Below are 12,766 nucleotides of genomic sequence, written 5' to 3' on the forward strand. Positions count from 1 at the left end.
AGATCTGCACTGTTCCTTTTAAGCTAAAAGTTTTTATCTGTTTTATCTGCTTGTATCTGTTTATGTTTTATCTATTTATCTGATTTTTGTTTGTTTGTTTTTCTCATGCCTTCTGCTGTAAATGCTTTTAATGTTTTATGTAAAGCACTTTGAATTGTCTTGTACATGAAATGTGCTAAAGAAATAAACCTGCTTTGCCTTGCATTTTGCTTTCTATTAGGAACGTTACAGCAGTGTAAACAAAATGTTCATGTTGCTCCTACACTGAACTCCTTGACAATGACAATAAACAATGAAGAAGAACTACTTTAACTTGGACACAAAAATATCCACATTTGGGATAAATCTACTAAATCTATGTTCCATTGGTTAAATGGTACACGGGAGGTTTCTAAGAAAAATGTTTCAATTAGGTAAAATATTATGATCAATAATAAAGGAATTTATTACAACCCAAAAATCCAGAAAAGCATGCAGATTTTATTTTATTAATTTAATCCACCATTTACCTTGTACAAGCAACACTTTTTAATTAGATCAGTAGACTCGAGTGCATATAATATAGACAAACTAATTATTAATTAATGAATTACTTAATTTTATAGATATTTTTTATAGATAGGTAGAAACTTGACATTATGGTTGCATCAGCGTGAAAATACAAAGCTTTATCAATGATCGATTTTGCGTCGAACACATACCGGAAGCCAGCACCTTCCATGGTGTCACAATGAACTCCTCCCCCGTCTGGTCCGTCAGTCAACATGGCCGCCGCAGTGTGCGTCAGATTCCTTCTCCAGAGATCAACACCAAGCTTTGTCTTCTCCTCCAGGGCAACACCGGCTTTGTCAAGGTCAGTAGTTTTAACTAAATAATTAAAAATGTCTGAGGGTGAATGATGAATAAAATAAATCTGTCAGCCTGAGTCTGAGTTAAGTAACTGTCCCTAATGTCGACTTTCCTTCTTCCGGTCTGAACCCAGAGACACGAAAATGTTGATATTATTAGTATCTTACTGTAATTTTTCTTGTTTTAGTAAAGGCTGTGCTATATTAGTTCATGTCAAACTCCTATCTCTCTTTCACAACTTTCTATATGTTATATTATTTTAGTTTTATATTTATAGCTCTACATTTATACACCTAGACTATATTCCAGTGCACTTTAGTGGATGGTGTTGGGTGAGATGGAGCTCATTTGACAGTTCATTGAAGGGATGCAAATGAAAAAAATTTCCCTCTTAGTTGTAATGGAAAAGAAGTAAATCCAACCTAACATGAAATAAAGTTACTGATTGATATTAACACAGTCGTATTAGTAATTTGTGCAGTGTTAATCTCAGTGGAGTCAAATATTCCAGTGTTTGTTTGTTTTCTTGAGCCTCCTTTGAGTTGAGTTGAACTTTGTCATCCACAATTTAGCCACAAAATGGAAAGTCGACTTATGGTTCTGCACAAGCAAACAGGATGTACATAAAAAGGTATAGACATAGTTATACAGAAATCAAAATCAACAATAAAAAGGACAGTACAAAACTACAGACTTTGGGTTCATTTACAGAAAAGTCAATCCACTACACATATTTAATCCAGTTCAACAGTCTAACAACTTACTTTCACTTGGGACTAATGATTTCTTGTAGATATTTTTATGGCTCTTGAGAGTCTAAATGCCTTCTCAAGAGAAGGTGCTCAGTATCTAGCAACTTTAAATCTAAGGAGGACTATATCATGTAGACATTCAGTGTTTATATGTGTAACCTGCTGCTCACAGTGCGTGAAAAGCAAATGTTGTATTCATGTTATAGTTATTTTAAATATTATATTTATGATGCACTATTTTTATATATTGCTCATGTTTTGTATACTTTCCTAATTAATTGCATAATTTCTGCACAACAATTGTCATTTCATCAAATTATATGCTGTAATGTCCAATTACTGTACACAGTCTTCTCTGGCTGCATTTTTTTTGTATTATACATGTATGTAGTATATGAGCCCTGTGATGAACTGGCAACATGCTCAGAGTGTACCCTGCCTTCACTCATAGGTCACCAGGATAAGCTCTGACACCCCCTTGACCCTCACAAGGCCTAAGTTTATGTTGTTTTGTCTGCCTCACTTCAAGGTCCTGAAGAAATGCAGTTTAATTTCACTCTGTACTTTGTATGGGGCTGAAATGACAGTAAAGCAAAGCTGAGTGGGGGGTGAAGTGTTAATGTGCTCCTGCTGATTTGAGAGCTGCTCTGGCTCCATCTGGTGGAGTTGTTTACATTCACAGTCTTCAGGCCAGCTCACCTCATGAGTCCTTGACTTCGCACTGCTCTAATCACCAGCTGGTGAATCAGCAGCTGACAGTGTGTCACGTCTTTAAAACAAAGAATGTTTTATTTGAATAGGTTGAATTTATTTGCAGTTTGTCTGTAATCATATAGAAGTGTGAACCTCCTATAAAATTTGCCACCACACCTTCAATGAACAGAAAGGTTTTTTTCGTGACTCTTTCTTATCTGCAGAAAACAGCCTTAGAGTATTTGGCCGCTGGCCATGTTGGCATTAGATACTTGGCTCTTAAACATGGCCATATTGTAACCGCTCTGCAGCTCAGCCTGGTTTTGTGACACAAAATGTCTTATCTGTTCAATAAATACAAACAGGCCAAGTAAGTCATGTAAAAATTTATACAACTTTGGAAATAATTAATGCCACTATGACAAAGCAGTCAAAACTAAAAGAAAAATTTCCATAAATGTGTTCTTTAAAGCCACCATGGTTTTCTTATGGCCAAATGTGAGGTAAAAATCTGGTAAAAGAACCATGCTTCATGGATGTAATGGAGGTATATGCTGTATTTAAATTAATGAAAACAATAATCTACTTTTCTAAGTAACATAGATTTAGAACATCTGACACTGAAAAACAATCTAGACATTCAGGAAATTAATATAAAATGTGTTATGGAAAAAATAATACTCTCCTCATTCGTCCTCAAAATAAGAAAAGGTCATTCAGGCGGTCAGTGTCTTTTAAGTATAATTGTAATTGGAGCTCCAAAAAGGTACAGTCATACAGAGGCTAGAGCGGTCTGCAGGAGAGTACAAGAAATCACACTGGGTCTTTGTCTCTTATATGAAAAGAATGAATGAAATATTTTGTGTCGAGCTGGTGCCAGGGAGTCCCGGAACAGAGATAAGGTCTCTGTGAGACTCTGTGAGAAATAATTTTTATTCCACACAGGTGTCAGACTGGCCTTCGACATTCGACACAACACACTAGAAAGGTTAACCCGTTCCATAAACTACAGACAAAGTCACCCAATCTTATATGACATGTGGAATGTATGTGAAGATATATGGAATAGATGTAAAAGCCTATATGACATATGGAATGCATGCAAAGATATATGGAATATATGTAACTTGCCACTACAAATGTCATGTTGAAGGTCTACTGTATTGCATTCCTACAGAAAATGAAAGATGGTCATGTTGTTCAAGTTAGTGGCAGCCTTTGAAATAGTGGTATTAACACTAAATGATAAAGATGATTTGTTTATGTAATGAACACATGGAAGTAACATCATCTTTTTGTGTTTCTCTCTAGTCCATTTTTGTGTCGTGCTCATCGATTGGGTCCGAGCGATGATGAGACGTATCAACGAACCACGGTGTCGGTCATGCAGAAGGAGCCAGGCAGCGGCATGATGATTCAAAGCTACAGTTCGAGAGGATTCACCATCGACGGCAACAAGGTGTTTGGGCCCTGCGCTGTACTGCCTCCATCGATCTTACAGTGGAATGTGAGATGAATCTCCCGAATGTCTGAGATTATTGTCTCACCGCTTTCTTGGTTTTTGGGTTTGAGATGATCCGTAAAATGTTTGTTTGCAGGTTGGCAGTCATCGAGACATAACAGAAGAAAGCATCTCACTTTTCCACATGCTTGAGCCAAGAATAGGTACGAAAAATAAATAAACACTTAGAGCAAAAAATTAATGGGGCCCTCAACTGGCCATGGCAGACCTCAGCTTTAAAGCTTTTAGCTAAAAAAATTGTAATTTAAGGAATATGAATGACCACCACCATCACTTATTCTGTTTTTTCTTAAATTTGCTACTAATTTTTTTTTTAGTTAATGAACTGCATAGATGTCAAACTCATTTTAGTTCAGGGGCCACATGCAGCTTAATTTGGTCTCAAGTGGGTTGGAACAGTAAAATAACAGTAAAATAACCTATAAACAATGACAACTAAAGGTTTTTGTCTTTGTTTTAGTGCAGAAAATAGTAAAACTCCATTATGAAAATGTTTACATTTACAAACTATCCTCTCATAAAAAATAACCTAAACATCCATCAACAACCTGAAATTTCTTAAGAAAAATAAATGAATTTCAGCAATATTGTGCCTCAGCTTATTATTTACACGTGTACATTACAATTTACAGATCACAGTGGGATCTACAAAGGCACAAAACATTTGGTACAAGGCATCTGGAACTGAAAAATAATAGATCTCTCTCTCTCTCTCTCTCTCTCTCTCTCTCTCTCTCTCTCTCTCTCTCTCTCTCTCTCTCTCTCTCTCTTAATATATATATATATATATATATATACACACACACACACACACACACACACACACACACACATATTAAATCTTCTGTACAACTTTTGCACTTTGCTAATTCATCCTGTGGGTCGGATTAGACCACGTGGCGGTCTGGTTTTGGCCCGTAGGCCATATGTTTGACACCCCTGATTGACAGTATATTCATCATAATTATCTGCTCCAACTTCTGCAGAGATTCTTGTGCTGGGAACAGGTGCAAAGCTTGAACGTATTAATCCCTCCGTTTTGGCCCTGCTTAAGCGTAAAGGGATCGCCGTGGAGGTGCAAGACACGGTAAAGTGAACCCACTGTCATTGTGTGCTGAAGTATATATGTCTATCCTGATTGATTTTTTCAAGTCCTTCTACTTGTTAGAGAAATGACCTACACTTATTTACCTGTGTCTTTTTTTCTTCAGCCAAACGCATGTGCAACATTCAACTTTTTGACTAGTGAACGAAGAATAGCAGCAGCTGGTTTGATCCCTCCACCAGTCAGCACAGCCCTGCAGGTGACAGAGGAATAAAAGTAGTGATGTCAACAACATGCACTGAGCTCCCAAAACAACAAACTCCTCAGATTCCAGTGCTGGTATTTAGTTATTTTATAAAATGAGGTTAAACCAGTCATTTCCATTTCACAGTGAACTTCTGCACTCAAATGTCTGACAGCTGTATTGTGTACAGACGATGTTAGATGTCTGTTTAATGATCTTGGTGTGAAAGTGAGTGTGGGTGTGATAACAGTACACAAATATGACTGAGAGTGGACCTTTTTCACAGCAGACATTTTGGCTTATCTTAGCAGGAAACATGAAAGATATCCTTATAACATTCAAGGGGCTATGTGTTGTATTTCTACATTCAAATATTCAACAATGACCTTAAAGTGTCATCAGAGTGTTTAAACATTTATGATGCTGTACCAAAGATTACTGTATTGTATTGCAGAGATATAAACTAAATTTATTCACAGCCATGGACTGAACTATGGGTGTGAATGTATATGACCACTATAGGGAGTAATGAGTCACTCTGTGGGTCTCCAGTGGTGATGAAAACTCATGCCAAGTCAAAGTTGAAATTGAGAACTGCTAATAAACAACTTTCAGGGTTGAGGAAAGTGACAACAATTTAAAAATTGAAATAAAATAAAAATAGAAGCAGTGCTATTTTCATCACTGAACACAGCTGTAAATTAAAAGTATGATGTCTAATGGACTTTTGCACTGGTCAGTTTTATTATGAAGTTTATGAAGGAGTAAATTTACCATGTTTTGCTTACTGGTTCACAGTTCAGACTAAACTGTGACAATTCTGACCTTGTTTAGATGATTCCAAACAGATCTTTTGTACAGTTATTGACAACACAGACTGTACAGAAAACAGAGATGATTTGGTTTTCTGTCTAAAAACAGAGCTAAGCTAAGCTATCAGCTAACACAGTAACATTCATGACGATTATAAGACGCATTATTTTGTTGGTCAACTGAGGAGAAAACTTGACAATACCATAATACAGATGTGTGTAAACACTGAAATACACACTTTATTTAAAGGGTGATACAGTCTGGAGACATACCATTAATCCCTTGGTGGTTTTGGTATTTGTGAATGTGTGCTGTTGTTTGTGCTTTCCAATGTGTACAAACCACAGCCACTGTTATAATAATATAATGTAAATGCATCTATTTATTTTTTGCCATAAAAAGTCAAAATGTCTTTTGTGGAAAAAAAGTGTCTTCCATTGCAATAACCCATAACTGTTTTCTTGTCTAGACATACTGTTATGTGTAAAATATCTATTTAAATGCTTTAAACGCAATAAATAATAATGTGCTTATTTATCGTCTTTTAATGTTTTTTTTCCTTTCACACAGAGATTAACTGTAGGGAAATAAATGTTATATTATTATTTTTAAGTCTGTAAAAAGTGGCTGCTGTCTGTGTAGCAGGTAGAAAATAAGTGTGTGTGAAACAACGTCCACCAGCATCGTTTCAGTGTGGGGTGCTGATCGCTGTCCTTCATTTAGATAAGCCTCTTAAATCTGTACGTCTGTGTGTCCTGTAGCTCCAGCACCACTGGCACTGACGCACTGAGTATGTGCAGCGTATGACAATTCAGAAGCTTTGTCCTTCTCACTCATAAGCTCTGCAGATAAGAGAATCCATAAATCCTCTGCCCATCCCAGGGATTCATCTCTAATCATCGGCCTCAATGCCTCATGCCCAGCTGAACCTTAATGCCCTGCCACTCATACAAAGGGAACTGAGATTATTTTCACCTCTTGGAGTTAAAAAGTAGGAAAAAGTGGGTACATTTACACTTTGGTCCAAATATATACATGAACCATTCAGTGAATTTGACAAAATAACATTGATGAGTTAAAAAGTTAAACAGCGTGATGAAGATTATGTATTAACATGTCAAAAAGATCTATTTTTCAGATAAATGTGTTTTTTTGCTTCTATAGCATTGCATCAATATGTGTAAGAACTGAAAAATGCAAAGAAAATGTCTCTAAACAGTAACAAACCACAGATGTTTACTTGATATAAAAGGGAATTAAAGAAAACACAACAGGCAAAGAGGGATGTTCAACATTTTATCACGTTTATCATGTCACAGGACAAACACATTTCAATCCACATGTGACCAATGACCTCTGCTGTATCCCCGTTAGGATCATCATGTCACGACGTCCTCCCAGTTGTTCGGTCACTTTTTCCTGATGTTCACATTCTCATTCAGTCATCGTCAGAGTTGTGAGACTGGTGTCTGCTGGATTGTCCGAGGCTGAGTTTTGTTCCGGTGATCCGATGGTAGAGATCTTTGATGTCCTCGCACTCGGACTCAAAATGACTGGTTGCGTCGTAAGAGCGAGACACAAATATCTGACAAGGAAAGTTCAATTTTAATCTGAACCCGCCTCAAACAGTCTGTATTTTACTGTTCTTTTAGATGAAGGTTCTCATTACCTGACTCTTTCTTCCATCTTCATTGGGAACTAGCAGGTTGGTGACTGAAACAAATCTAAAATCAAGAAGTTTATTGGAAAAAAATATCCTTAATGTATCATAATCGTAACAAATCCAAGGTGAAATTAGCCTTTTGTGTGTAAGTTACTTTTGCTTGATGGGCTCCAGAAGCTCCAGCGCTGGCTGCACCTCTTTCTCTGGGTTATTGGTTTCTACCTTTGTGCTTATAGTGGCAATGTACATCCCAGCTGAGGCCACATTATGAGTATAGGACACTACACATATGTAAATGTCTGTAAGCACAAAAAACAAGTAGCTTTCCGTTAACGATATGGTACTGATGAGCTTGTTATGGCTGAAATCTAGAAAAATTACTGGACAGAAAAAAAGCAAGATAATAGCAATACAAGGGGATTAAAAACAAATACCTGATTTCCTGTCAAGTTGCGACTGTGGGATGATAATTTGACAGGAGTTGGCCTCATGTGTGTTTTTAACCGGATGATTTAGTAAACAGATGACCCGTATAATACGCCCCACTTTCCTCACTCGGCCGGGAACGTAGCTGGGGTCACAGATGAGCTGTTTACAGGAGAACACCTGTAAAAAAAAAAAAACAGAAAAAAGAGGAAAATGAGGCATTACTTAATCACCCTTATGATTACTAAAACCCTGCATCTTCTCCACTGCTTTAATACATAAATGAATAAGTGAGAAATTTTACTTTAACCAGTGGATTTATTCATCTCTTAGTTCTAAGGTCAGATGTCAGTCATGGTGTGCTGCTGTCTGTACACTTTTCCTTGTGCTCAGTCCTCCATCCGGATCTGCAGAAAAGACGTCTACAGACCAGGGTTCAGAAATATAATTTGAGATAAATAATAAAATGTTCCTCTGTCTCCTTGTAAACCATGACTCCAACCTGACCTCAGAACTAAAAGATTGTTGAAAAACAAAAAAACAAAAAACTGGTTAAGGTAGAATTTTTCGAACAAATACCTTGCCCTTAGATTTCACAGCTTTCACTTCGCCGCCCTCTATCACAATCTCATCCACTGCCCTGTTTGACAGGAACGTTCCTCCATACTCTGCATTCAGCCTGAAGTCAACAAAGAACATACAGCTGATGACCACAGCCTCTGGTGCGAGTCCTTGAACATATACATGCATATTTAACAGAACTGACTGATGACCTATTAAAAATACTATAGTATAGCATAGCATAGCATAGCATAGTATAGTATAGTATAGTATCATATAGTATAGTACTTCTTTCATTAAGTATTGCCTATTTTCTGTTCATTTAGAGCAGTTTTAGATTCAGAATATTTCATTTTTTTATAATTTGAAAGATAGGTCATGTGAAATATTAGGGCAGCAGGAAATGATTATTTTCATTGTTCTGTAGATTATTTTCCTGAATAGTGAATGAGCTTAGTCAAAAATTATGTATTACAGAGGAGTAAAGAAACCAGAAAACCATCACATTTAAGGAGCTCAGTTTTTTAGAGAGTTTACCAAAAAAAATACTCAGAGTCGTTGGTGATTAATTTGATAACTGACATCTGAATGATTAATTGTAAGTCCTCTAAAATACTGATATTTCATGTGACCTTGCGAATCCCTGTGGTAGTTCCCCCAGCCCGTACACAGGGTAGAGGTAGGGGCTTTTCTGGTGGCGGCTCAGAGACTCTGTGTACACCCGGATCTGTTTGATGGTTTCCACACAGGGCTGGTCCAGGTAACTAAAGAGAGACATACACAAGCTTTGTTTCATCTGCAGTTACGCATTCATGTTTTCTATGGTTTATGATGTTTCTGTGACTGACCCCTCACTGTTGTGTAAGGCTATGGCGTGACCTGTGAACTCCATAACATCTAGTCCCAGGTCAAAGCGACAGAACATATCCCGCGTGGTGGTTTTGATAGGATCCATGTCCTGGTAGGTTCGAGGGTTTGCCATGTCAAAGTTCAGGGCAAACAGCAGAAGCTTCTTAAACCTTCTCTTGTCAAACATGCCCATGAGATCTGAAACATAATATATGTCTTCTTCAGCACAGTTTAATTTCTACAATCCAGGTTATGAGCCCATTGATTAATGTTTCAATCTCTTATGGCCATGATGTATTGTAGATCAACCATCCCAAAACACTGATGCATGTGATATGTTTTGATCATGAGCATAAATCATGCTGGTACAAATTAAGTTTTTAACCCATAAAGACCCATTCAGCAACCAGCAACCAAAATCATCTACTGATATAAACTGTTTATTACCTGTTGATCCACTAATCCCAGCTATACATTTAAATAATTGATGTAAAATGCAGTTAGTCATCTTTTCACGATCATCAGATACAACCTATTTGGATGTTCAGAGGCTCTGTGGTGAATGTGGAAACACCGTCATCTTCTACAACATTGATTCACCAGTAAAACCCATTGAGTTGGATCAATGACAGTGGATGGAGACACTGGATTCATGTTCAGATAATGATGGTTTTGCTGAAAAAGTAACTCTGAATGAAAAAGTAACCTCTGAATTTACTCTGAGTTTTCATGAGCATCTAAATTAAATGTAGGAAAATACATGATTTACAGTGAAAAATGTCAAATTCAGAGGATAGTATTATAATAAATGGTGAAAAATCACTTAAGAAAGGTTAAATAGAGAAAAAATATTCATTTGGGAACTGCCATAAAAATAGCACTGGGTCAATGGTCACTGGGTTAATGTTGATAATTTTACCGGGTAAAGAATCCCTGATCCCAATGTTCAGATGAAACCTACAACCATGCACATATTTACAGAAAATTACTTTCAAAAATTGTAAGAAGTCTTTTTGTGTCACCTGAAGCTTGCGCCTCCTCCTCTGTAGCTGGTACTTTGTGCACTTTTCCTGCTTTGTATACATAGCTGCCTTCAATAACTTTAAAATCCACATATCTAGTGACTTCAGTAAACATCAGTATCTTCACCAGCTCACCTAAAGCAAATGCACAACAGAGCAAAATTAATACTTTCACCACAGCACAGTAACAGGTTTTACATGTTGTATGAATTATAATTTGGAAGAATAGCTTTAGGCTCTCACTGTTGCCAAGAAAAAACTTGGGAATTAGATCAATGTTCCACTCCTTTCCACGGCACGCAGAGTCATCAGGACCTGAAATCTTAAACCTTTTGTAGAGCTGTAAATACAGAAAATGTTTTATGCCAGGACAGAGCAGTGATTTCATATCATTTAAAGAAAGCAATGTGGATGTGTATCTGTGTCACCTCCCCAAGTGGAGAAATGGATGCACACTCTCCTCCATAGTATGGATTCTTGTCAATGTGAAGAACCTTTTTTCCACTCAGTGACATTAAACCAGAAAGGATGCATTCCTGCAAGAGACACAGGCAGAGAAATAAACACTGTGAAAATGATCTGAAGTACAGAAAAGTATGAGACAAAATTAAAATCTGGCCAAGTATTTGCATTTTTCTCATACATCAAAAGCTGAGAGACAACAATTCCCTGTGAACCGACAGTTTATTATTTTCCTTTTGTGTCATTTTACAATAAATTCATGTTCTCTTACCTTTGGTCCAGTTCCAAGCACAATAACATCATACTCCTCCATCACAACCAGCTCTCCACTTGTTTGTCCAGCAGTCTCGTCTGAGTGTAATCCGTTGTACTATTGTGTGCGTGCTTTTGTATGCATGTGTTGAGTAGCGGCAAATGCTTTGTGATAATCTCTTTAAGAGTGGCACAGTGGCATATACTGTATGTAACAGTGTGTGAGTAAAAGGGAGAGAGCCAAGAAGATGGAGAGAAGGGGAATAAACCAGTGTGCCTGGGCTGGACCCTGCATGTGGATTTAAGCATTAAGTTAACATAATGACCTCAGATCAGGGATTGGGTGATCACTCCCAATTGGGTCCTAATTCTTTTTGGCTGTCAACAACAATATGCAAAAACTACTGGACAGATTTTCACGAAACTTGGTGGAAGGGTAGGGCATGGGCCAAAGGCAAACCTATTAAATGTAGAGGAAGGCTGGAATGGAACATAATACCAGCCACTTAAGAAAAAATATAAACTGATAATTATATTATACTAACCAGCACTTTTCCCCAACTGATACATTAGAGGAACAGGACATAAAGAAACTCTTTTTAGAGAACAGCTTTGAACAAATGAATGTTGTATTTTGGACATATAAATAACACAATACTACCATCTACAAAAGCAAGCAAAAGAAGAAACCAAATAAATAAATCATACATTTTGTAATGTTATACAAAACAAATAACCCACTTAATACCATTTTAGTGTTACTTACACATCTGAAAAGGAGTAGGAAAGTAAACACTTCTTTAATTTCACCTCTTTCCCCTAAATCATATATTACAACATTTCAACATGCAGACATTATTTTAAGCTGCAAGTACAGTATACAACAATGATCATCCCACCAGACAAGGAGAAAAAAAAAGAAAGAAACATATTAACAATAATACTTAATAAAATAAAATAACATATTGGACAACTTTCAGTCCAAGATGGCATGAATGTAGCTCTGCTGCTACACACTGATGTTGACATGAAATAACAAATTGGCTTTAACTTATCAATATAAGTTTTGACAGTTTCACAGCAGACAGAAGAAAATAGAAATCTGTCATAATTTCTAGTCACAACTGCTGAAAAAGTAGCTCTGCTGCTGCGTAATCATGGTACTATGCAACAATATATTAGCGTTCTTGTCTTATCAGAATTAAAAACTCTGTTACCATGGTAACCACAGTTGACTGGTGGGACTGATAGACAAAAAGGAGAAAAGATTAGCATAACAATCTGTTGGGAGTCAAATATAGTTTTAATATATTTGAATTCGTCTTGTTAAGAAACATATATACATTTCCATCCTCCTTTACGGTATATCATCTCTAGGTCTAGCCTCTTAAGTCATTAGCTACATGTCCTAATTTGACATTGTGTCACAAAACACTACATTACCCATCATACCTTCATATCCGGGTCGGCGTTCGCTGTTTCACTCTGCAGTTGCGGTTGTTTTATACACCGGCGCACCCAGAAAAAATTATTTACAGAAAGGTATGTAAAAAAAAAAAAAAAGGTTAAGATACGACTTTATCTACCTCTACTGTATTTTGATTTTGTTTATA

The 12,766-nt window shown here is 36.8% G+C and overlaps 2 protein-coding genes across 3 annotated transcripts; one reads left to right on the plus strand and one right to left on the minus strand.

The window, feature by feature from the left end:
• The first annotated feature begins 723 nt into the window (after positions 1-723).
• On the plus strand, positions 724-6,455 carry ndufaf3 (NADH:ubiquinone oxidoreductase complex assembly factor). Of its 2 annotated transcripts, XR_003935364.1 has the most exons (6): positions 724-853; positions 3,606-3,801; positions 3,893-3,959; positions 4,803-4,903; positions 5,028-5,731; positions 5,770-6,455. XR_003935364.1 is itself a non-coding variant. In XM_030133387.1 (5 exons), exons 1-5 carry the CDS (start codon positions 765-767, stop codon positions 5,133-5,135), a joined length of 561 nt encoding a protein of 186 aa, XP_029989247.1. In that variant the 5' UTR covers positions 724-764; the 3' UTR covers positions 5,136-6,455. The 2 variants fall into 2 exon arrangements, 1 of the variants encoding a protein (XP_029989247.1); XM_030133387.1 differs by having other exon boundaries at positions 5,028-6,455.
• A 745-nt stretch (positions 6,456-7,200) lies between these two features.
• Positions 7,201-11,433, minus strand: LOC115418844 (rab GDP dissociation inhibitor beta). The gene is made up of 11 exons (XM_030133363.1): positions 11,173-11,433; positions 10,868-10,975; positions 10,683-10,779; positions 10,440-10,574; positions 9,417-9,615; positions 9,201-9,332; positions 8,587-8,686; positions 8,016-8,187; positions 7,736-7,880; positions 7,588-7,642; positions 7,201-7,503 (listed from the first exon to the last, which is right to left on the minus strand). The coding sequence occupies exons 1-11, from the start codon at positions 11,212-11,214 to the stop codon at positions 7,357-7,359; spliced, it is 1,332 nt and encodes a 443-aa protein (XP_029989223.1). The 5' UTR covers positions 11,215-11,433; the 3' UTR covers positions 7,201-7,356.
• Between the last annotated feature and the right edge of the window lie 1,333 nt (positions 11,434-12,766).

Source organism: Sphaeramia orbicularis, chromosome 5 (assembly GCF_902148855.1).
Source record: "Sphaeramia orbicularis chromosome 5, fSphaOr1.1, whole genome shotgun sequence".
Classification (NCBI taxonomy): Eukaryota; Metazoa; Chordata; class Actinopteri; order Kurtiformes; family Apogonidae; genus Sphaeramia; species Sphaeramia orbicularis.

What these genes read in the sequence shown, in the direction of transcription:
- ndufaf3 (XM_030133387.1), top strand. Translation starts at nt 765, where the DNA reads ATGGCCGCCGCAGTGTGCGTCAGATTCCTTCTCCAGAGATCAACACCA. An exon ending in CATCGATCTTACAGTGGAAT is followed by an intron (nt 3,802 to 3,892) that starts GTGAGATGAATC and finishes GTTTGTTTGCAG; the next exon opens with GTTGGCAGTCATCGAGACAT. An exon ending in CCGTGGAGGTGCAAGACACG is followed by an intron (nt 4,904 to 5,027) that starts GTAAAGTGAACC and finishes TTTTTTCTTCAG; the next exon opens with CCAAACGCATGTGCAACATT.
- LOC115418844 (XM_030133363.1), bottom strand. Translation starts at nt 11,214, where the DNA reads ATGGAGGAGTATGATGTTATTGTGCTTGGAACTGGACCAAAG. An exon ending in CCATTTCTCCACTTGGGGAG is followed by an intron (nt 10,780 to 10,867) that starts GTGACACAGATA and finishes CTGTATTTACAG; the next exon opens with CTCTACAAAAGGTTTAAGAT. An exon ending in CAAGTTTTTTCTTGGCAACA is followed by an intron (nt 10,575 to 10,682) that starts GTGAGAGCCTAA and finishes CATTTGCTTTAG; the next exon opens with GTGAGCTGGTGAAGATACTG.